The sequence below is a fragment of the Fundulus heteroclitus genome, chromosome 20, assembly GCF_011125445.2.
Source record: "Fundulus heteroclitus isolate FHET01 chromosome 20, MU-UCD_Fhet_4.1, whole genome shotgun sequence".
NCBI classification, from domain to species: Eukaryota; Metazoa; Chordata; class Actinopteri; order Cyprinodontiformes; family Fundulidae; genus Fundulus; species Fundulus heteroclitus.
Window position 1 is genome coordinate 25,169,110 of NC_046380.1, and position 24,517 is coordinate 25,193,626.

General features: G+C 39.7%; 2 protein-coding genes across 2 annotated transcripts; both read left to right on the plus strand.

Moving 5' to 3' along the window:
• The first annotated feature begins 924 nt into the window (after positions 1 to 924).
• On the plus strand, positions 925 to 5,324 carry pfdn5 (prefoldin 5). The gene is made up of 6 exons (XM_012878181.3): positions 925 to 1,058; positions 1,261 to 1,363; positions 1,602 to 1,633; positions 3,774 to 3,848; positions 3,929 to 4,034; positions 5,032 to 5,324. Exons 1-6 carry the CDS (start codon positions 963 to 965, stop codon positions 5,115 to 5,117), a joined length of 498 nt encoding a protein of 165 aa, XP_012733635.1. The 5' UTR covers positions 925 to 962; the 3' UTR covers positions 5,118 to 5,324.
• Positions 5,325 to 9,194: 3,870 nt separating this feature from the next.
• larp4ab (La ribonucleoprotein 4Ab) lies at positions 9,195 to 24,224 on the plus strand. The gene is made up of 15 exons (XM_012878169.3): positions 9,195 to 9,644; positions 12,194 to 12,332; positions 12,602 to 12,824; positions 13,263 to 13,399; positions 14,423 to 14,526; positions 14,802 to 14,912; positions 15,255 to 15,308; positions 17,674 to 17,886; positions 18,103 to 18,206; positions 18,803 to 19,003; positions 19,256 to 19,307; positions 19,387 to 19,548; positions 19,655 to 19,788; positions 19,893 to 20,064; positions 20,785 to 24,224. Exons 1-15 carry the CDS (start codon positions 9,642 to 9,644, stop codon positions 21,154 to 21,156), a joined length of 2,181 nt encoding a protein of 726 aa, XP_012733623.2. The 5' UTR covers positions 9,195 to 9,641; the 3' UTR covers positions 21,157 to 24,224.
• Positions 24,225 to 24,517: the final 293 nt, after the last annotated feature.

Genomic DNA, 24,517 nt, shown 5'->3' on the forward strand with positions numbered 1-24,517 from the left:
CTTTAGGAACAGACTTTTTGGGTGAGTATTAAAGAGGTAAAATTAATAATATGAGGAAAAAAAAGTCCTAAAGTAAAAATAAACTAACAAACACAAAAGTGATAATGTTATGATAAAAACATCATATTATGAGAATTAAGGGGGAACATTTCCAGAATAATCACAGTTTGCAGAATTATTTCACTTCTGGAGTAATAGGGCCAGGTTAGATTATTTTAAATATTTTTATTCTTTAGGAGAATAAATTCAGGAGGATGAAGCTAAAGGGATACGAAAATAAACTTGTAATATTACAAAAAAGAAATACTACGAATACAAAGTATATTCAGAGATTAAAGTCCCTCTGATACTGTTTAAGTGACTGAGTAACTGCAGATTTGCCACATTTAAGATGGCGGACGCTCTGACGCATCGCAGCATAGGCAGAACCCGCCCAATGACGCGTCTACTCTTATATTATGTCTATGCTCAGGAATGCCATTTCGGCCACAGGGGGGCAGTGTTTCAGATTGTCGTCCCATCTCTCACTCGGAAGCACAATGAATGGGTCTGCTCCCTAACAGTCAGCCGGTGGATAACTCGGGTAGAACCCATGATGATAGTAGATATTTGGCATGACGGTCTGAGTTCATTACGTCAATGAAGAATCAAGAAGACTTTATACTCACCATGTGTTACTATGGTGAAATTACCTTTCAGGCAGACCCGGTTTAGGATGAACAGAAACACAAATTAACGAGTAATATAAACACTGGCGTTTTGATCATATCAACTAGTGTTTAATGTAAAGTGTTGTATTTATCATGTTCTACACATTCACTAAAAATATCTATTAAATGTATTTTAAGCTTGGTTAAAAAAATCGTTACTGTTTATCAGAAAGCTGCATAGTCTTTGGTTTGTTATAAACTCCGCCATCCCGGCGCATCGCTCTACTCCGGTGGACAAATGGTGCGCACTCAATGCGGCTCGTCGCTCATCACGCTTCCAATATGGCGGTGAATCTCACAGACCTCTCCCTTCCTCAGTTAGAAGGTTTAAAAGGCCAACTGGACCAGGTATTGTGGTGTTTTCCCTGTATATAGATGTTAATTTGTCTAACACAGCTTCCTGAACGAGAGCATTTCCTCTGGATTAAAGGGGGCCGACTCCAACGCTGCTGGGGGTGGCTACCTAAAAAGCTGCTGCAGCATGTTAGCGCCATGGTGCTTTCCTCTTTTTTTTGGAGGCTCGTTTGTTCACAGTCATGCTTTTTTTCAGGAGGTTGAGTTCTTGACGTCTTCCATAAGTCAGCTGAAAATTGCCCAGAACAAGTTTGTTGAAGCAAAAGAAAGCTTGAATGTCCTGAGCCCAAACAATAAAGGTGCGTAAACTGATTTCGTTTCTGCTAGAGACGAATTTTTATAGTGAATTTATAATGTGTAAAAATAACTGAACGTTTAAACATGCTAACTTTTATAATTATTCAATTAATAGAAAATGAGTCCGCTCAACAGATTCGTTAAAATTCCTCAGGATTGCCAGGATTACAGTTCTCCTTGTTTAATGATCATGGTTGAGGAATTAATCTGTTTCTGCCTTCTTTGTTTTCCCCCACACAGGAAAAGAGTTGCTTGTGCCTCTCACCAGTTCTGTATCCTTTTTAACACGACTTCTGACCTGAACGTCGCATAAAAGACGTCTAGGTGTTGTGTCATCACCGATTGTCTTTTTAATTTGAGCTGTTGTCATTATCTTGGGTGTAGATTATCGGGAGCAGCTGTTTACTTCTGGGTGCATCAAGTCTTCTTCTAAACTTTAGCCTCAGTTGACTTCATGGATGGGAAAAAATGCATATGTGGTGTTGGACTATACACATTTAAACGTTTATTTCACACAATGCAAGACTAAAAACTGACATTTAATCTGGTTAAACAAGTTATTAAACTACACAGCTGCATCCACAACCAGCTGAATAATGTGGATCATACCTGGGAGGATGAATGGGGTAAATTAGCAACTCCAACCAGCAAGGTTTTATCCAGCGCATTTCAGCGTAACGGCCCGTTGCCCCAAAAGTTGTCAAAATTACGCCTAAATTTGGCCGTGAGTGTAACGAATGTTTCAGAGCAACATAAAGTTCACGTTAGGGCAGGGCGATATGGATAAAAAAATAAATCTCAGATTTTATCATACCAAATCCGATTAATCTATTTTTTTCCTCCTTTTTGTTTCATAAAAAGAAATTAACGAAAATATTTTAAAACCTTGCTTTTTATTTCAAGCATTTTGTCAGGGAGTTGACCTGGATTCAAAGTGCAACTAAAAACAAGCTGTGAAACATGCTTGTAAAACAAGATGGCAGCTGTGCCATTATAAACAATGAAAATATAACAAAACATTTGCTGCTAGTGGTATTACACATTGAGCTAAGAACAGGCTTCACTGCACTTGTGAATTTCAAACTAAGTTAAAAAAAAAAAGTAAATAAGTAAATTAAGTACCTCGTATTATGGTAAAAAATTCCACGTAACAATATTTTGACAATAATTTTGCCTAAACATATATTCAGCATCACATGCTGTTCTCTTCCAGATTTTCCAAAAAGGAAATCTTAAAGAATTGTAAATTCGAATTAATCGATTCAATCGATTTATCGCCCAGCCCTAGTTCACTTGCATCAGAGAAGTTTTAATCCGCCCTGACAACTGACCTGTAAGCTAGCGCCAGCTGTTACTAGCTTCACAGACGGCCCAATAACAAGGTTCTGTCGTGGTCCTTTGAGCTGCACCACGCAGCGCTCCCCTGCATGAACGCAGACTGAAACGACATACAAACACTTGTTCAGTCTCTGTTGTCTATAAGTTAATGTTTCAATAAACTTTTAAGTTAAGGTGACCAGATTTCTCTAACGAAAACCGGGGACGTCTCTGATTGAGAATCTCTGTCAGGGAAGCCGTATTCGGCTCAGCTCTTCTTCTATGTCGGGACAGGGGCACGACCCGGTAAATAACTCTCGTTGAGTTAAACTTTTTTTTACTCCACGAGACACTGAAATCGGACACAGGTCATCAAAAACGGGAACAGTCCCTGGAAATCGGGGACATCTGGTCACCCTATTTTAAGTGGTGCATGAGCAGGATAGTTTTCACAAGCCTAGAGAGCCCTGCTGTGGCTATAGACGGGAATGTTGTATATATCACACCTGCATATAAGTGACTTATAGTCTGAAAAATACAGTAATAATAGGACTGTGTGTGTGTTGGTCTAAATCTCGCAGTTAGGCCACCGTAACTGTACTGTGGTCCTACAAGATGGGGAAACGTGGCTTCCATGAATCAAACTTATCTGAATAAAACCCACATCCCACAGATGCCCGGTTTTATTCAGATCTGGGGACTCTGGAGGACAAGTCAGCACCTGAAACTCAACGCTGAACTGTTTTTGCCGGTGACGGGTGTATTATCCTGTTGCTGAAGGAAACAGCCATCAGGGAATAATGTGTTTAGTAAAAACCATAGACTACATTGTCTGCTACAGTGCTTAGCTAGGTCATTGTGTCATACATCACAATTGATCCTTTGTCAATACAGTTGCCCTTTTTTCTGTTAACACATTAACTTTGAGGAGAAACTGTTCACTTTCTGCTTCATAATTCCCACCCACTAGCAGCTGCCATGGCAAGGAGATGATGTGTGTTATTTGCCTCACCTGGCGGTGGCCATATTGTTTGGCCTGTGTGTTGCAAGGTGTTGTTTACCTTTTGGGATCCTTAACTGTTGGTTTTTGTCCAGATGTATGTCCCCGGGACGTTAAATGACGTGGAACATGTCTTAGTGGATGTGGGCACCGGATATTATGTTGAAAAGGTAACATTGATGGTGTACTACTGCCACCCGCCTATATAAAAAATAAACGACACTTAACCATGCAGGTTTTATTTTTGTAGAACGTGGAGGATTCAAAGGCTTTCTTCAAGCGTAAAATAGACTTCCTCACGAAGCAGATAGAGAAAATTCAGCCAGCTCTTCAAGAGAAACACGCTATGAAACAAGGTAACGTGAAGATGAACCATTTTCCCTAAGATCATGAGCATTTAACAAGTCAATTCATGATTTAACAAAAGAGCGAATACGTTTCAACGTTAGGACCAGAATCAGAAATATTTTAATAATCCCAGAGGGAAATTATTTTCGTTACATGCTCCAGATATAACATATGGGCCAGGTCCCTTCAAAACATGAAATCCTCCTTTGAAAACTGCCTTATGTATTTATTCGGGTATTGTCGTCTCCGATTAATGCAGCACAGTGTACGTTTTGACCCAAGCATTGGCTTAATTTGTGATATATTAAACAATTTTTACACTTGGTGCATTTTGATGCTCTGTACAGGCTGGCCTTGTCAAAACTCGCCTATGTAACTTGAGAGGGTCGGATCAGTCGCCGAATGGGTCATGTGACCCAATCCAGGTTACAACAAAACAAAAATGAGACTTATCTGATCAGACATATTGTTGGTTCTCTGATGTAGGATTAATCTAGAAGGGTGACGTGGCCTTGTCTTTACAAGTAACTCCATGACTCTTCAATCTGCTGGTCCAACCTAGTCTGCTATCAGATTCCAAAACACGGAGAGAGACTGTTTAATTTTGTGACACTGCAGTGTAGCCTGTGGCCTTCAGGGGAGCTAAACCTGAAGATTACAGGTCTAGCGCCCCTAGTGGCTAAAATGCGCCACTTTTATGTTCATTAGCTGTAAATCTGAACAATAGTATTATTTTGAATTAGCTTAACATGATATAGTGGCATATATTGCATATCATCATTTAGCTAACATTATCTGTATTATGCATGCAACAGCATTACACAACTTACGCCCATGCGTGTGACGACAAAAACAAAAATAAAGGGGGCAAACACTTGATGGTACTCCATGTGTGATTTAAAACCTGGCACCCACTCACGAAAAAGGCAAAATGTTTATTGTTGACCCATAACATTAGAAAAACCTTCTGATGCAGATGTAATTCTCTTTTTTTGTGTGTTGCAGCGGTCATTGAGGTAATGAACCTGAAGATACAGCAATTACAACAGAGCCAGCAGGCGTCACCGATGGTCGGAAGCACCAAGGCCTAATGACAACCAAACTGCTTGAGCTATTCGGGATTAGAAACCATTTTAAGTTTGTGTTCACAAGATAATATCAAATACCCAAATGCTGTTTCAGTTGTAGGTGCACTGTTATAAGGAGGTTCCCTCGTGTAATTGTATGAATTTTATTTAATCATGTTCCGGTGCCGAGTTCATTGCCTAATTAAACATAATTAATTCTGGATTCAAAAATCACGTGTCATTCTTATTGATGGGCTAGATCAGTCCACCCAAAAGAGGAGCGTTATTTACAATATTACAGACTTTTCTGGATTATTCATTTTATTCAGCGTTTGTTAAAGTAAGTTTGTCTTGTAAAACCTGAGTATCGTAAGAAGTTCATGTTTAAGCGATTACCTCAATTAAACTGAATATTTGAGTGACTTATTGATCTATTATTTTGAACCTAATTGAAAAATAAAAAAGGAAACAAGCAAATATAACATGTATAATTTAGATTATGCAGTATACACAGCATAACAGCTTAATATTGTTTGAAATGAGGTATGAAGAAGTATACATTTATTAAACACTACTCAAAGTCCTTGAATCAAAACTGTTGTCCCTTCACGTTGATGACTACCTCATTAGTCATTATAATCATGCTTAACCTTTGAGCTTTTGTCTTTAACATAGACAAAAAAGGTTCATTCTGATGTTACAAGTTACATTATTTCACCCATACAAACATATACTCCTCAGACTAAACCATTTCTGTTTTTAGTTAGGGAAGATTACTGAAATTATACCTGTTAAATACATGAATCATGAAAGAAGTTTCCAGATGTTTTTTTTTTGTTTTGTTTTTTTAAATTTAGAAGTTTACCTACACTGTTGAAAAAAGTAAAAGGAACACTAAAAACATCCTAGATGTGAATGAATTAAATATTGCTTTGTTCTTTACATAGTTGAATGTTCTGACAACAAAATCACAAATTATCAATGGAAATCAAATGTATTAACCCATGGAGGTCTGGATGAGGAGCCACACTCAAAATTAAAGTGGAAAACACTACGGGCGGATCCAGTTTTGATGTAATGTCCTTAAAACAAGGCAAAATGAGGCTCTGTGTGTGTGTGTGTGTGTGGCCTCCATGTGCCTGTATGATCTCCCTACAACACCTGAGCATGCTGCTGATGAGGCGGTGGATGGTCTCCTGAGGGGCTTCAAGCCTAAGCTAGTACAAAAAGCAGGTTCACTGTTAGTAATGACACTTTTATACCACCTCCAGACTACGTCTTTACAAGGTCTTGATCTTTTTTTCTGGTTTTGAACCTTTCTCCTTTCTGAATGTTGCAGCGAGTGGACGTTCGAATAGATGAAGCTGTTGCATTCAGGCCACTAGAAATTTTTGCAAAGATTAACCAGATTTATGGAGGTCCACAATTCTTATCTTGATGGTTGTGGCAGATAGTTGTTTTTTTTTTTTTTTTTCATTTAAGAAGCAGTGAGTGTGTGAGGTGTGCCTCCAATTAAATACTGTTCATAGCGGTTGCATCTTGTAGTTTTCAACCACTTTTCCTTTTTCCTAAATGTAAAATTTAGCATTACACTTGAAAGGATAAGAAAGATTTGTATATGTCTTTAGTGAAAGCTGGATCATGTACAGCCATCCAAATAAAGGCACAGGAGATACTAGTTCCTCAGTTTTCATTAAATCCAGCATAAATGAGTAAACATACACCTTATCAGAGGCATGAAATAAAGTCAACGAAAATTAACATGTTTAACTTTTAAAACTCATAAACATCTCTTGTGATTTACAACTGGAAAACTCAATTAGATTTACACTGTAACGTCACTTGTTTACATAGTTCACAACACTAATAATTGGTGCTGATACTGTATATTTATTACAATACTGTAACTATTGACAAACTATATGCAAAATGCATTGGGTGCTCTGTGCTTTTATTTTTTAAGTTACAAGAGAAAAGTTGTTACAGCATCAAATGGTTTCCAACCCGGTTTGGTCTAGAAAATGGTTCTATTCCATATAAAACGGCATCGTCAAACCTACTAAAACAAGTCGTATTTGGTTCAATAAATACCACTTGATTGTATTCCACTTAGTTCACACTCTCAGTTCTAAAGTTCTATGTTTCTGGACATTAAAATTAAATGGGTGAACACAAAACAGGCTTCGTGACCCACTTTTGCTGTAATTTAATTTACCTCAAAAGTAAGAACTGAATTCTGGTGAGGATTTCTTGAGTGACGATTACCCATAAGGCTTAATAAGCATGTATTTTTTTTTTTCAGACCATACTTAAAAAAAAACTAGCAACACGTTAACAGATGTTGCACAGAGCTTTGAATGGTGACTTCATGAGATACAGACTAACGGAAACACACTTTATCACTTCAGCCATTGCTGCTTTAATAATATTCATCTTTATTTGTCATTCCAACAAAATGCGTCCTGCATTTATCCCGTCGCTTTGAGGGAGCAGTGGGCTGCCACTGTGCGCCGCCCGAGGAACATTCTGGGTCTAAGGGTCTTCTTTCATGGACTTAGAGTGGAAGTCTGTGGGATTCACACCGAGGAACCGTGCAGCCTTTCAAGGATGCAAATGCCATGCTCTAAAGAACACTTCTCCCAAAACAAAGATTCCTTGACTGGGAACTGAACCTGGGCTGTGGCAGTGAGAGAGCCAAATCCTGACCATTAGGGACCTGCTTTAAATACATGGCACGCAGATCAGATTTTGAGGTTTGACGTTGGAAAGAAACTCCTAACTTTGGACTTTTATTTTTTTTTTTCTACTTGGAGTTTTGGTGTTTACTGAAACTGTACTTGTTTCACACAGTTCAAGGGTGCTAAGTCTCAAAAGATCACTTCTATAAAAGCTAGCTGTTCACAAAGTGTTGTGTAGAAACTTAAATGGAGAGTTTGGTTTAAGGAAAAAATGTGTTAGAGGACTTGGATAAATTCAGCCTCGAGAGGATTGTAAAGCAACCCCGTTTCAAGAATTGTGAGGAGATTAAACGGGGTTGGACTGTAGCTGGAGTCGGTGCTCTAAGATGTTCAAGTCCGTTGTCAGCGCAGCCATCCTCAAGGACATTTCAGAGCAGTTTGTGTTTCCATCTTGCCTGGCAGGCTTTATAGAGATGCTTATTTCAATTTTCAGCAGGACTTGGCACCTGCCCATACTCCCTAAACCTGCATTAACGACCATGGCATCCATGTGATTGAATGGCCAACAAACTATCCTGATCTAATGACATAAAGAATCTATGGAGCGTTCTCAAGAGGACGATGGGAGACGCCAGAGAAAACGCTACATGGGGGCTGAAGGCCTCGAGAAAAGGAGATTGGGCTTCCTTAACACCACATATAACCACAGGCTGATCACATCCACCCTACCATCCAGTAAATCATCCAAAATGAGCCCACACCCAGTATCGGACACTAAAACCACATTTGTATATTGCATGGTTTTAATAATACTCACCTGTACACTGTGAATAGCACACTGTCTATTTCCCCTTTTACATTGTTTACATTTCAATTGTTTACATAAATCACTGCTGCATCTTATCCTTAAATTTTCTGCAATTTACTGTGATTTTTCAAGCTGTATGCAAACGAAATTTCGTTCTGTACGCACTTTGTGCACACAAAATGACAAATAAAGTTGTCTAAGTCTAATTAGTGAAAATACCTTACAGTAAACGGACACATTCTTACTATCTGTATTTGTTTTATTGGCTTACAATATCCACATTTTTTTTCCCTGAAACTTCAGGTTTTAATTGACCGTGCGGGCATAATCATTAATAAATTTATAAATGCATCAAAAAAATCACTGTGTAATGACTTGCTTCGACTTTTAAAACGATTTATTTTAATCAAATTTAGGCCCTTCTAACACATTTGAGGATCATAAAAGTCCGTTTAAAAGATTTTTTTTTCTTTTTAAACAAAATAATTTCCAAGATGAAGGCAGTTGTTGCGTGTTTCTCCTGGTTACATCAACCTCCCCCTCTTATGCAGCGGCGAGCTGCCTCGTCAGGGAGGAGGTCACAGCCGTTGCGTTGTTTGTTAAGGTCGACGCGGGCGGGGTGCAGCAGCAGTAGCAGCCTGTTGTTTGGTCGGAGCTACGCAGCCAGGGCAGGCAGTCTGAAGGAGCAGCAGCTGTCACATGCTGCAGTAACCGCTGCGTAGCTGACAGCCAGAGATGAGCACTGACACACAATTACCTTAACTAGTGGTACAGGTGCGTGTTTTTATTGCAGATTTAGCGAAGCGAGTCCTTTAGCGTTACTCTCGCTCTCTGGTCAAAGTTGCGGGGTGCGCGAGGCAAACTGTTGAGGCTGGAGCACGCGACCGTGGAACCTTGGTGTCCTGGAGACGGCGGTTGCCACCGACAAAGAGACGGACTCTCACTACTAAAAAAACGTCACAGTTTAAATCGTTCTCCAGAGAGGAGAGGGGACACGCGGAACTCCAGTTTACCGGCGCTGACCAGGGCAGGAAACCAAAAAAAAACGAAGATCGAGTTATTATGGTAAGTGTGCGGCCTGGAGGCTTTCACCTCGGCTAATGATTGCCAACCTGTTTCAGTTTCCCCTCTCTTGGGTTTACGCAGTCGGTGCTATCTGAAGGTCGTCCACACTCCGCAGCTGCTTGTCTGTTTTTTTATTCGGCGTTTTTAGAAGCCGGGGGGCGCGATTTAATAATAAACGTTTCACCTTTTACACAGCAGTTACATCAACCTGTTCAACAATTTGGCTCAGGGTCGCAAAGTAAAGTCAGGCCGGTTCCAGCTGGTCTGCTAGTAAACATAAGCTAGTTAGCTTAACGCCGGTGACGCTGATGCCACAAAGTTAACATATGGTATCGAATAGAACTATTACTAGCCAATTATAGCTTTTTAAAACACGCTCAGTTGTCTTTCTGGTTAGTTGAAACGCCGTTTGTTGTGTAAGAACGGTTTTATATAGAGCAATTTTTCGTCTTTACACGTGTAGTAACTTCTGCACGTGATTTCGGGTTAAACGTTAGCCGCTGCGTGTCTAACCGAAGGTCGACGGGGACGCTGTCTTCAAAAGGTTTATTTGCGGTTGAACGTTTTTGGCTATCGATCAGCAACGACACATGTGTCCGGAGACACACGATATGTAAAAAAAAAATAAATAAAAATAAGCGATCGGCACATGGTTAAGTTTTAAAAGTAGCACGTCGGCGCCACGTGCTCCTGCCGAAGCCATGAAACATTTTTTCCTTTACGTTACAAAACGCTAAGCTACTGACTTCTAATCAGGGTTAGCATACAAGGTGGGTTTACGTGTAAGATTTCGACAGGTAACAAAATATGTTCGTGACCAAAGTGCCTTTAGGTTGGGTATATATTTCTTTTTTCGGTTGGATGACAGGTTGCACGGCGTTGTGAAAGGCGAGCTTGAAATGGATCAGCTCGCAGCATTCGTCCATGTGACCACAGATGGGCGGGGAGAGGGTTCAGTAAACCAATGGCGGCTCAGGGTTGTCGCGTCTGTGTGTAAAGCTGGATTTGCGGCTCCAGTTACTTCATTCAGTGGATTGGATGTGGTATATTTAGTCGATGCTCTTCTGTGATGAAACAAGATGTTATAATCCAAGGTTGCTCAACTTCTTAAAGCGTGTTTTTGCCAAAAAAAAATTAAATGAAAAGTTCAAGGAGGCAGTTTACTTTTCATCAAATTAACTTACCTTTTATTTATATTTATATTGATAGATCTTATTTTGCATCCAAAGTGTGGCTTCTCAGAATTTGCATTGACTCTACAAGCCAAAAGTTCAAAATGTCCACGTCTTCCTAATAGTTATGTGGTGCATGTCTGAGATCACTAGTGGGAAATTCCAATCTTCGATTATGAGATGGTAGAATAAAGCCATGTCAGCAATGTCACAGTATGCAGTGAGTGGCAATATGGAATAAAAGTTGTTTAAAAATATTTTTGTGGTGTGCACTGCGGTAATGGAATTCATCAGACTATTTTGGAAATGCATCTGTCAGTGCATACAGTCAGATACGTGTTGTGCGTTTGTGGCGGCTACAGTCCTCGATGTATCTGTGCCCGGTTCGGTTCCTGGCACTGGGCCTTTACTGCCACAAAACCTTTAAAAAAATGAATTTACAATTATAAAACGACCCTTTATTTTCTGTCAAACTTCTCCTATGGTTTAAAGTTTTATTGAAATGCCAGAAAAAATGGTGGATGTCAGTTTTCTGCCAGTCAGCTGGCTGAGAGAAGCTACTATACCTTCGCTTCACTTGAAGGAAAAACGTTGTCATAGTAGGGCTGGGCGATACATTTATTTAATTGATTAATTTGAATTTACTTCTTTTTTCCTTTTTTTTTTTTTTTTAAGATTTCATTTTTGGAAATTCAGGATTTTATTTTGCCAATGCACTCTGGGCTTCCAATTTACCTTTTGGAAAATGTATTGTCATGTGTCCAAAATATTGTAAAGACAAAACTTTTTTACCATAGTACGACGCACTCATTCACTTACTTTTTTTGTTAGTTTGAATTTACGCAGTGAAGCCTGTTCTTAGTTCATTGTGTAAAACCACTAGCAGCAAACATTTACTTATATTTTCATTGTTTACAACGGCAGGGCCGCCATCTTGTTTAACAAACATGTTTCACAGCTTGTATTTAGTTGCATTCAGGTCAACTCCCAGAAAAAATGCTTGACATAAAAGCAAGTGTTTAAAATAGTTTTTCTTTTTTTTGTCTTTTTTTGTGTAACAAAATTGAGGGGGAAAATTGATTATTCAGATTCGGTAAAATAAAAGCTGAGATTTTGTTTTTAAGCCATATCGCCCAGCCCTGTGTCATAGTGTGGTGACTAAAGATTTAATGGCAACACTGTTATAAACTGTTACTGGCAGGATGTCGACCAACTGCAAATAATCTAACACATTAAGCAGATGATCTCAGTTTGTTATATTCCCGGTGTTACTCTGAGGAGCAGGATGGGGACAAAATGTATAAATTGTGCGAAAAGCATTTAAAAGCTACTACTAAATTAAGCTGGTATTTATTTTTTGCGCTGTCTATCCTGCAGGTTACCACCAAGGGAACAAGTCTGAACCCCAACGCCAAAGTGTGGCAGGAGATCCCAGCCCAACAAAATGACATCCCAGAAGTATCAGAGGATTCTTCCTGGCTGCACACCAACTCCTCACCTGCTGAGATGACTGACGGTATGTTTCCGGTTTGATGTCGTTTCTTTTATAGCACAGCGTGGGCCACTTGTCTGTCTCTCGTGTCGGTATGGCACAAAAAAAGTGGCTTTATCAGCTTCAGACAGATATTTGCTGAGAATTCTGAGTAAACCAAACGTATGAAGAAACGTTAACTCTTGGCCTCAGGCGTCGAACACAAATCGTGACTTGTTCGATGGATTACTCTGGTCTGCAAACACAGCAGTCATTTCAAAATCTTTCTGCTACCATTTCCCTTTCTGCCTCAGGTTTCTCAGACGTTCTCCCGTCGGAGGGTAAAGGATTCTCTTTGGAGTACCCGACTAGCCCCGATGAGTACTTCGCATGTGAGGATGTGGAACCCGACTTGGGCTATTTGCCCTATGATCCACAGGGCAGTTCTGCCACAGACTCTGAACCGTCAAAGGAAGAAATGTCTGAAGAGAGCCTACGGGAGTCATTAAAGAAACGACTGGAGTTCTGCTTTTCTAGGTAAATCTTTGCATGTATGTGTAAAAAGGCTTGAAGAACAGACTAAACAAAATAGTTTTGTAACTGGAGGAAACTATATATTCCTCTAATGATTTAGCCTTTAAAGAAGTTAGTGGTGTTTTGTTTTTTACTTTTAATTCTTACCATTAAATTCAGCTCTGATTACTCCCCAAATGTCTGCATTTTAAGGCTTTTTTTTTTCTCCTCACATGGTAAATCCTTTCAATTTTAAACACAACTTGCTAAGGAATTTATTTCATGATATTTCTAACTAGAACGGTGATTTTTGGGAAACCGTCATCGTAAAGAGGAGTTTACCTGTGAAGTTCTGAAACTTTGTGAACCATTTGCCCCATTCATCATTTATTCAGAATGTTCTCATTGATAATAATCATAATGCATAACTAAATGTATATAAAATGTCACATTTCTTTTCAGGGAGAACCTTTCTAAGGATCTGTACCTCATATCCCAGATGGACAGTGATCAGTTTATCCCCATCTGGACTGTTGCCTGTATGGAGGACATCAAAGCGCTCACCACTGATATGGATCTAATTCTGGAAGTGTTGAAAGGTGCCGGCGATACTCTACTCCTAATTATTGTAAAAGCTTGCTAGTTGAGATGCTAACCATATAAAAATGTAAAGAATGGTTAGAGAAATGTTAAAGTCTGGAAAGCCTCACCAAGAGCAGCAAAAGCTAAAAAAAACTGCCCAGTTATCAGTTAACTGCCAAATTCATGGGGAAGGAAGTGGAATGATGTTTACAAACTTTTACTTTTATTTCTTCATTAAGTAGGTGGAGTCTTCATGGTATTTAAGCCACATCATGGCACAAGAGCATATCTGCCCATTTTGTGGGCATGTCGGATAAGTCGCAGGGTTCAAATTGGGGCTTTCTGATATTAGGAAGGCAAATAATTGCAATAAAGGTATCGAAATTTGCAATAATGACTAACCTTAGTTTTCTAACTTCTTAATTTTCATTATCACAATTTCCCCACCACTTTCTTTGAATTAAAGCGTTATGTTTTGATTAAAGTCTGAAACTACACATTATCTTAACAAAAGCTCTATCCAAGCAGTCCATGTTGATCTTGATATTGCAGTGACTATTAAGATTGGGACATATTTTGCAACTCTGGTTAAAATGTAGAATTAAGTTGCAGCAAACATGGCATTTAGCTTTAAGGAAGATTTCCAGGCTGTGCAGCAGCTAGCTGTTGCTTTATCCTTGTGTTCCTGTACGTCACATGGCTGTTAATGATGCACTAAAGTTTGGTTGCTCTGAGAGATTACTTTTTTAATATTAAACTTCCTTACTTGGACACTTTTTTTTTTTTTTCTCCATTCAAAGAGAAAAACATTACCGTTGCCTGTTATCACTTCTGCCCTGGTCATGTGACGCCAGCTGTTAACACCAGGCCCCTGGTGTTAACAGCTAGCGTCAGGCTTCAGTGTAGATTTCTATATTAGGTTTAACAGGGTTTTCATATGCAATAGTTTTTTTTCTTTTTTTTTTTTTTAAGAATTTCTTAGTTAAACCTAGTGTGCCCTCACTGACATAAAGTTTATGTTGTCCTGTCTTTCTTTACAGCTTCTCCCTTAGTGCAAGTTGATGATGCCGGTGAGAAAGTTCGACCTAACCACAGTCGCTGTATCATTATTTTAAGAGAAGTGCCAGAGACTACACCAGTTGAGGTAAAGATGACTCAATACTGCATGCTAAGCAGTTGTCTGGATTGTGTAATTAGAGTGTAAATCCTGCTAAGGGCTACCAGATGATTTTTACGTTCTCACTTGAGTTAAAAAGTAGCAACGAGTCATAAATGCTAAATGGCAGACTTGGGCTTGTTCAGTCTGTGTTGTGCCTCAAAGTCATTGTATGAGCAAAATGCCAAAGTTTTACAGGTTGAGCAGTATTCTCTGTTCGAAATGGAAATTAAATCCATGATGTCTTTCATGTTTTTCTATAGGAAGTAGAGGGTCTTTTCAAAAGTGAAAACTGTCCAAAAGTGTTGGGAGTTGAGTTTGCTCACAACAGCAACTGGTACATAACGTTTCAGTCGGATATGGATGCGCTGCAGGTATGTTTTCTTCTTAATGATCATAGACCTCAGTTTTTTGGTTTGACAGTTGTACTTTTTACAGTGTTTTTTCTTTTTGTCATAAATGCTTTGCCTCACTCAAAGTCTATATTTGGCATTCTAACAGAGTTAAAAGCACTGGTAGATTTGGCCTTAAGTTTTCATAGGGAAAACGTCAAAGCTCCAGAGTTTAACACTTTTTTTTTTTTTTTTTTTTTTTTTTTTTACATCTTCCATCGCTGTCAGGTTGGTTTTAGGAGACACAAGTTTCTGGAGTAAAAAAAAAAATTAATTTGCCGTCTGGTGAAAATTTGTTCCTTTTTTTTTATTTTTCTCATTCAGGCATACAGATACCTACGAGAGGAAGTGAAAATCTTCAAGGGGAAGCCCATCATGGTAAATTACAAGAATTAATTTACATTGTTATGTTTAAAACTCACATTTTTAGATGTCGTGAAGAAGGCTGCAACAGCTTGGTTAGTTTCGCTCAGCGCGAGCTGTGCCGTCAGCTCTCAGGACAAGGCCTGTGTGATGCAGCCTCGGCTTTACCTTGGGCTTTATTTGGATAGAAACCTGATAAAGGGAGTTGGTCCTTTTACCATCGTTTGCCAAGCGTGACAGAAGGCCAACCAACCTATACCAAGCTACGTTTTTAACAACATGCCGTGAATCTAGTGTGTTTTATGGATTTTTGCCAGTCTTTTTCCCTCCTCTCCCCCCTTTGTGAACAAACGGCACCATGACTCAAAATCAGCTCCTTTAGCCCGATTCTGTGCAGAAACGAGAATTTGACCTCAATGTCTGAACACAGAGATGCGTGAAACTAAGTGCAGTATCTCATATAAATAAATACCCCCCCTCACATCTTCTCATGGGACAATGTTGAAGATTTGACACTAGCTTAAAATGTAAAGTAGCTTATGTACAGCTTTTATAACATTGTAAAATTAGCCATTAATGTCTTAGCTGCTGGCTAAAAAGTGATAACATGTCCAGATTGTGTCCAATTAGCCTCTTTCCCTCGCCGGTGTCATGTGACTCGTTAGTGTTCCCAGGTCTCAAGTGTGGTACATTTTCTGTTCTTGCTCTGATTTTGGTCACTGAGGCAAGAACAAAAGGATAGTTTCAGGTTGCCAACTCCCTGAAAGCTCATCTGTAGCTCGGCGGCCAAGACCATACAGCATGTGTATGTCCAGCCAAGTTTTTATTATATACGGAAGGATGAAAAAAAATGTTTGTGGTGCAAATATACTTTTGTTGTTTCATGGCAGAGTAGCTGACTACTCAGGCTGTAAAGTGTTCATTAGAGAGACTGCCTGGGGGCTCTGTGCCAGCTGGGCGCGCTGCAGCACCAGTCTGAAGGTAAAAGTCGATAAAGAGTTTGTGTCCAGGATGTGTGGAGTCAGCAGAGATGTTGGCTGCCCCTAGACCTGTACAAGTCCAAGAGTGAGGGAAGGGCAGCCTCACTGATCCCCTCTACAGACCCGATTGTTCGTTGCAGTCTAGGCCTTCTCCTGTTTAGCGGATAAGCCAAAGCAGACGGTGATGGACGGACCCAGGGCAGACCGTATAACGGCAGTGCAGAACATGACCAGCAGCTTCGTGTGGTTCTGTCCACACCAGTGGACCAGCCAATCTACGTCCCCGTCTGTATGCAGACGCGTCACCATCCTGGATCAGATCAATGTTTTTGGTTGTAAGTTGAAACTAGGTGAGACAGACGATGATCAGAGAGTCCTAAAGCCTCACGGCGTGCTTCTTTTAAGACGTTACCTCTGGTCCAGTGTGTTTGTGTCAGCGTGCTTTACTGAGGCAGCTTTCAGTGACGCTGGGAGCTGCAGTCCAGAGAGAGATGCAACTGTGGAGATGTTTAAAGCGATAAGTTATAAACCAATATTCCAAGCTCTGAACGTCTGACAGTTCAGTCTAAAAATGTAAAAGGTGTTGTAGTTAGTATTGGATGACAGGTCCGGTGAGGAGAGCGTTCATTTCTGGAAGCAGCCAAGAGGTCCATGGTAACTGTGGAGAAGCTGATATGATCCACAGGATCTGTTGACAGCTTGATTATTAATTATGCTCTCCATAATTTTGGCCTTTATAGCAGGGTGGTTAGAAGAAACGATAAGAACTCCTGACCATGAACCATGTAGGGACAAGCAAACATGAGGAAGAATGCAGACTGGCCAGACTAGAGCAAAATATAACCTATCGGCCCGCATGCAAAAACAGACCTGCTGTAATTGAAGCCAAAGGTGATTCTACAAAGTATTGAATTGATTGGGCTGAATATAAATGGATGACAAAATTTTCTTTGTATCTATTTATCGATCGATCGCACTTATTAAAAATGTGACAAACAAAGAAATAGTAATGCATCTTTATAAGACCGTTTTACAACTTTTGCATTTAATGTGAACGAGTTCAAAGTGTACTTTACCAAGGCCTCTTAGACCCCTGTGATGATCAGTATCGCGCTTGGAAGGACTCATAAGCACTGTCTATCCAGGAGGACCTTTAACTCACTCTACATAAATCTGAATCTGTTTTTCTCCCACCCTCACTCTGCCTCCTCTCTTCCTTCACCCCTTTTCTCCCCTTCCTTCCCCTCCTCCTCCTCCTTCGCTCCCCCTGTTAGTGCAGTGTTTTATGGCCTCATGACCGTGAGATTATGAGATCTGAGGGGATTAACTCGATAAAGCAACAGCACCAATTGTGAAGTGCTTGTCTGTTTAGAAACCGTGACCATGTGTCTTCTCCGCAGGCTCGTATTAAAGCCATAAATACATTCTTTGGTAAGAAGGGCTTCCAAAGCGTGGATTCAGGAGTGTACCAGCAGCAAGCCCAGCCTCAGGCCCAGTATGTGCCTCCGGTGTACATGCAGCAGGTGTACAGCCCGCAGCAGGAGTACCCCATCTATCCCCTGGTGTCTCCTACCTGGAACCCATCCATTGTGCCACACTTTGAAACGCCACTGGTGAGAACTCTTCAGTTTTTTTTATGCTATTTTCAGAGAAACTTTAATGTCAAAATCTCTCTTAACATCACAGCAATCTCTGACCATATTAGTGTGATATATCTGCTTTCATTTACATACCAGACGTTCCAAACCGCAAATTACAAAGAGTTTTTTTTGTTTGTTTTTTTGTGTGTGAATTATGTAATTAAGTTTTTATTAAATGTGTTGTTGTAGGCACCGTTCCCCAATGCTGGATTCATGAATGGATACAACAATCCTGGGAGCCACAAACCAAACTCCAGCTCCATCGGCGGCCATCGTGCTGTTGGCAGGAACAGGTAGCTGCACGTTACGATGCAAATCCCGCTCATGTTCAGTCTTGACTCATTTTCCTCATTAAATGGAGGCATTATTTTGACAACTGGTGTTTTTGTTCTTTGAGCTTCCAGCTTCACCACTTTAAGTTTGAGCTAAGTGATGCCACATTTGAGCAACAAAGGGATTTATGTCAATCCTTAAATAGCTGTGTGGAAACATTTTTTTTAATGCCTCGGATAAATAAAAAAAAATCCTTGAAAGGTCGTTTGATTGATGCATGTTGTGTCAGACAAAACAAAGCTTTGAGGTCAATGTCGTAAAAAGATTAACAAGCATTACCCGACGATTTGTTCCTCTTCTACTCGTATTTAGTGCTCCTCCCCAACCAACGACTTTGAGCCGATCTAACACGCTATATGCAAGTTTTACTCTGAAAAGGCAGCCATGTGTTAAGATCCCTTTAGATATTTTGCCTAAAATGCTGTCAAAAATACTTCTGTACTTCTTTTTATATATAAACATTAGCTTATTCTTTTCCTTATACTTGTTGAATTGTCAATTTATTTGTAGAATTTACTTTTCACTTTTAGTAATGAAGTTATTTTCTTGGCCCTAGGAACCAGATAAAAGGTCATCACAGACCAGGGGATCCTATTCCCATGATGAATGGCGTCTCCGGTCCTGTGGACTTCCAGGCACTGAGGACCCTGTCTGGTATTGCATCTCTGTCTGCCTCTTCATCTTCCTTCAAACCTAAAGAGACGTCTTCCCTGTCCTCCATGTCCAGTGGAGATCCGAGCCGAGTCGGACGAGACAGGTAGGAAATGTAGAATCTTAAATATTAGCACGACTTCCCACAGGTCAGAATTTCTAACCTGAATGTTACAATGCAGTGTGAGTTTATGCAAGTTAACAGTTTTATATGTCCACAAGTAAGACTTGAAGTTTTTTTTACATGCAGCTGTAATGAAAAACAAGTTTGAGACTCAATGTTATTTCAACCTTGTATACAAGCTGTTGCAGATGTTATTGGTGCGTTGTTTTTATTTAATTTTTTCTGCTGAAATAGGAGAAATGGCCACAGAGGCATGAGGAGGAAAAGAGAAGATGAACATTCCATGGTAAGCATTTTCTCCTTTTTCTTCTTTTTACTCCAAATCGTTGTTTTGTTTGTTCCTAACTGTCCATAAATGGAAACAGAAACCCGTCCCTTTGATGGAGGCCAAGGCTGCCCCTCCTAACTTTGATCTGGCAGCTTCCAGTTTTCCCCCTTTGCCTGGTTCTGTGCTCCCAGTTCAGGGAGAGACCGTGTCAGAGGTGCGCCTCTCTGATGTCGTCCGTGGCCTAAAGCCTCCAAGCAAGGTGACTAGCCTTCCTCGTTACATTTACACTTTTATGAAGAATAGATGGATTTCACAGCAAAATTGTGCTTTGTCTTTATTATTATTTTTCTTAAAATGTATTTCAGGCAGGGAACCAGGACAAGGGCTCGGCCCAAAACACAAAAGACTCTGAGAGTCCTGCTAGCAAACAGGATTCTACCTCCCTGACTCCTAAACCCACTGCTGTTGAAACACAACCATCAACGCCACCAGCATCAAGGTAAATTATCCCATGTCACGATAAATTACATTATACTATTTTAAAAAGTAACAAAAACTAACATGCCTTTTCTTCTTCTTTTTTCCCTCGCAATAAATTTCTAGTGCTTGTCCAACCGTAACAAATGGAGAGAAAACTGAAGCAGCTGCTGTAGAGGAAAACCTCTCTCCATCCACTGAGCCTGATTCTAAAACCAGTCCAGAACATGCTCCCACCATGTGTAGTAAAAGTGGTTCTGGTGAAAAAGCCTCACCTCCAGCATCAGAACAAGAACAGGTAGGCTTGGTCTTCCAATGTCAGTCATTGGAAACACTTCATTGTCAGGTCCGTTTAAAAAAGAACATTTTACAGAACTAGGAAACTTCTGCGTTAAATAGAGCGAAAACACGAAGTAAACAAAAAAAATCTAAAGGTGCAAAATGTAATGGGGGTCGTTTTCTGGTGGCAGAGGTTCTGGTCCTGATGGACCGAGTCTTTTTACCAGGAGACAGGAATGACTATTTGCTCACTTCTTGACTTCTCAGCGAGGGTTTTCTGATAGGTTCATGCAATTCCACAGTAACTTACATCGTACTGTAAAGTGACTATCTCTTTTTTTTTTTTTCTTTTTCTTTTTTTATTCAAACATTAAATCAGATGCTAAGGACCATTTGCAGACTTTTAGCTTCTCAGGAAGTGCCGCCAGTGCATTTAGCTATTTGAACGTCGCGTCTTGTTTTGTGTTATATGGGAATTCTGAGTCGATATATCACCAAAATGTAATTATGGCGACATGATGACAATAAAGACAGACCGGTGACCAGATGGGCCGCTGTAGGTGGACAGGGAGAGTAGATTGTTCATATTACACACGTTTCAGTCTATGTAGAAGTGCTTTGAAGGGCTCAGCAGCTGCTGTGGCCTGCAATGCAGTGTGCATTATTTAGTCTCAAACTTTATGTGCATAATTTGCTTTTTTTTTTTTTTCTTTTTACTAAATACTTTTTATGTTTTAAGGAGGAGCCTAGGAAGCTGAGCTATGCAGAGGTGTGCCAGAGGCCAGCCAGAGATCCACCACCAGCAGAGATGCCCTCCCCTCCTGCCACTTCACCCAACCACCCTCTGAAAGAGCTCAAGGTCAATACGGTCAAGGAGCCTCAGCCCAACTCCAAGAAGACGCCCGAGACGGTTGGGGATAAACCCCCTCGACAACCTCCGCGTACCTTCAGAGGTGCACCGGGTCACGCCAGAGCCAAAGGTTCAGGGATGAGGATCTGGGAGCATCAGAGGGGCCTGAATGCTGGCAAGCCGTTTTCCCCACAGCGGGGACCCAAACGCAGCGGCAAAGAGCAGAACATACCCCCGCCTCACCCAAATAACTCCAGTTAGAGCTTCACAGACCTTTTATTTAAAATGTGTAAATATGTAAATGCAGATGAATATATTTCTTTTGACAGATTTTGTCAAAGACTTGTGATGCGACTTTAAAGTCGATATTCCTTAAAGGAAAATGTGTATTTCAACAGAATTCAAGGCAAAGGCGATGCTATACCCCTTGAAGGTTGATCATGGGTTTATTTTTTACTTTGATATTTAATATAACAGTAATTAACTTCTATCCAGAGAAGCCATGTATTGTCACCAGAGATCATTTGTCATGCATTTTATTTGTCATCTGATCTGGCAAATTGTGTATTTTTATTGCAGGAGTTCCTCTTTTGCAGTCTGGTGCGTTGCATTTGAGACCATGGCTCAGATTTTCCTCTGAGGAAATTTTATTCATGGACTATAAAAGACATTAAACGGAGGGAAAAAAAAAAAACATGGAGGGTTAATCTTGGAGAACTTACAAATTTAATTTCACCATCAGTGATCCTGAACATCGTGGACTGCAACTTTTGTTTTTTTTAAAGTCCAAGTTTATAGAAGCTTCTATAGATGAGGTGTAGGTAAGATGAAATGTGTCGGGTATTTTCCTTCGTTTTTTTTGTGTTAACATGATAGCATAGTTTGTAAATATTTGAAAACGGAAGCCACCCTTTAATTTGTCAATTTTTATGCTGTTTCGAATCAAAGGTTGTTGAAACCTGGAATGTTTGACCATGGTGTGCTTACCGAGTCCTGAGCAGGTGAATAGTCTGGTTGTTAATCCTTTAATGCTTGAAGGTAACAATATTGACTCGTAGATTTTTTTTGTTTTGTTTTTATTGTTTTTCGTGAGATGTTTGGGGATAACATTTTTATTGAAGTTTTTTTTTTCCTTACGGTACGTTCACATTGGCGCCACAAAATCGTCACTTAGCTGTTGCTCGACTGGCATATGGCCGGCCGCTCACATGGCAGGCGACATTAATTGCACAGCGGACGACACGCCTGAAATACAACAGTACAATGGTGTTATCTAGTGACGCTTTCACTTCCCTGCCACTTCAGTCTCCTCGCTCACTTTTTTTGCCCAGGCTTGTTTTTCTTTCTGGACTCGTCTCGGTAGTAATAATTGGTTGAGTCTTACAACTCAGGCCGACCGCCACTATCAGTTTTTCTTCCATGTTGAATGGAAACTGCTTTGTCTCCGCTGCAGTCCTTCACCCCACGCCACAACCACATCTAGTTCCTGATTGGTTGTCACAGTGACACACAAGACACAAACATTCAGATTTTTCAACTCCAACAACTGTCCCTTCGTATCCATCACAGGTGTCGTGTCTCTCTGGCTTCGCTTTACTCGCCAAAATTGTGCGTTTTGCGTCGCTAGAATTGCCTGTGTGGCCTCACGTAGCTCAGTTGACACGTTCGCGCTTAATGTGAACGCACCTATAATTTTTCTTTTTTTTTTTTTCTTTTTTTTTTTTCATTTGTGATGTAAATATTTGTTCAGTGTTGCTAACATTTGGAATTTGGCCTCTGGCAGAGCTGTTGTTATGCTTCAGTAATTGTAAAGCATCCATTTCTGAGTTTGATATCAGTTAATTCATGCATTTATTTACAAAAGCTCCAAGGTGACAGAACACATGGAAAAATATGAAATGTAAGCACTTGTTTGTAGAGGCAAATGATCCAGTTCCATATCTGACCAGGTAATTATTTTGAATGTACTTTTTGTTTTGTTTTTGTTACTTCTGACTTTTGTGTTAATATGTAATTATTTTTGACATTTTAATTTTTTACATTTGAATGATCAGTGGTCAGCCACTCTGGCCTAAAATGTAGCAAGAAACTACATTTGTTCCGTTGTCCAAAGGTTTTCAAAAACTCCTTTTCTCTCTGCCTGATCTTTAGTGAACTTGATTTTTTTTCCTGAATACAGATGGTTCAAAAAACATATTTATACAAAGTTTAGAGTTGATTTTCCTATTTGATAATAATCATATGGAGTTATTTGCCAAAAGGGAAAAAAAAATATGATCACTAAGGCTTATTCGGTACATAAAAAAAATGATCAGATGCTCTTGCTGGGTTTTCTTTTTTAAGCTGTGGTTTCGGCATACATGTATGAGAAATGGATAGTTTGGTACATTCATGTCAGACCAGCTTTTATTAATGATTGTGGGTTCATAATTGTTCTATTTTTGCACTATTTGATGTTTATCAAAGGGACCTTAAGGAAAAATTGGGTTTTCAACTCAAATGTTTTCTCTACTCAATTTTTAAAGTTGCTTTCTCTGAACCGATTAGTGTCTTTGAGCTATTGATGCAAATGGTTTGCATCTGCATGATGAAACGAGACAGGTTGTGAACGCCGTCTGTGAGTGTGCAACTGCTGGTGGGCTTTGGTTTTTCTTTGTAGCACTGTTTTCTAGTCTTTTAGGATATGTTTTGTGGTCGGGGTTGACATTGCTGTTGAATCTGTGATGTGTAAGCAGTTTTATTTTTGTATCACTTGATTCAGCATTTGTAAATAGTGTTCCCAGATCCATTTACAGCAAATGTCTCAGCAGTGAACGCAACATGCCTGTGGAGGTGGTCAATGAAATGCACTTCATCCGATCTTGTCTTGTAATGCTGAAAAAGACGTGGGGAAAATGCTTCATTTTGAAATGTAATCGTTAAAAATTTGGAAAATGGGTTAAAGTTGATGAAACGTAAATTTGTAGCTCTTTCGGTTGTGGATTTGTGAAAGCATGTTTCCGAAACGTTGTGCCTTTACCACTTCTATATCTCAGCAGAGTCCTAAACAAATCACATCTAGCAAGACTGCCTGGTTCCTTTTCAAATAATGTGAATTAATTTGTATTTATCAGTGTATTCATTCCAGCTCATTGGAGGCATATTCTGGTCAGTTGAGCAGATACATAAATCCTGTTGATCCATTATGTTAATCATCATATTGTCGTTTTGCTAGTCGCATTTCAAACATTAAAGTTCCCTTAACTAAAAAAAAAACATTTTTTTTCAATCAATTATACACTGGTTTATCAAGTAAATATTGTGAAAAAATTAAAATATTTTCAATAAGACCTTGTGAGTGTGTGTGTTTATATTGAATTGGGTTAAATTAAAGTGTAGGAGTGTCATTTTTTTTTTACAAAACTCAATAAAAAAAAAAAAAAAGCATACCATAATATTCTGCCAAGTAAACTCCAGGAAGTAAAGATTATGTAACCACTGAACTGGAAGCACGTTTGTTATCTCGGGAGAAATTAAAATTGTACTAATCTTTATTATTAATACACATTCGCGAGCGGTTCATGCCGTTAGATATCATAGAGCCGCGAAATCTAAAGCTCAAACGTTGCTTTTTGGATTTACG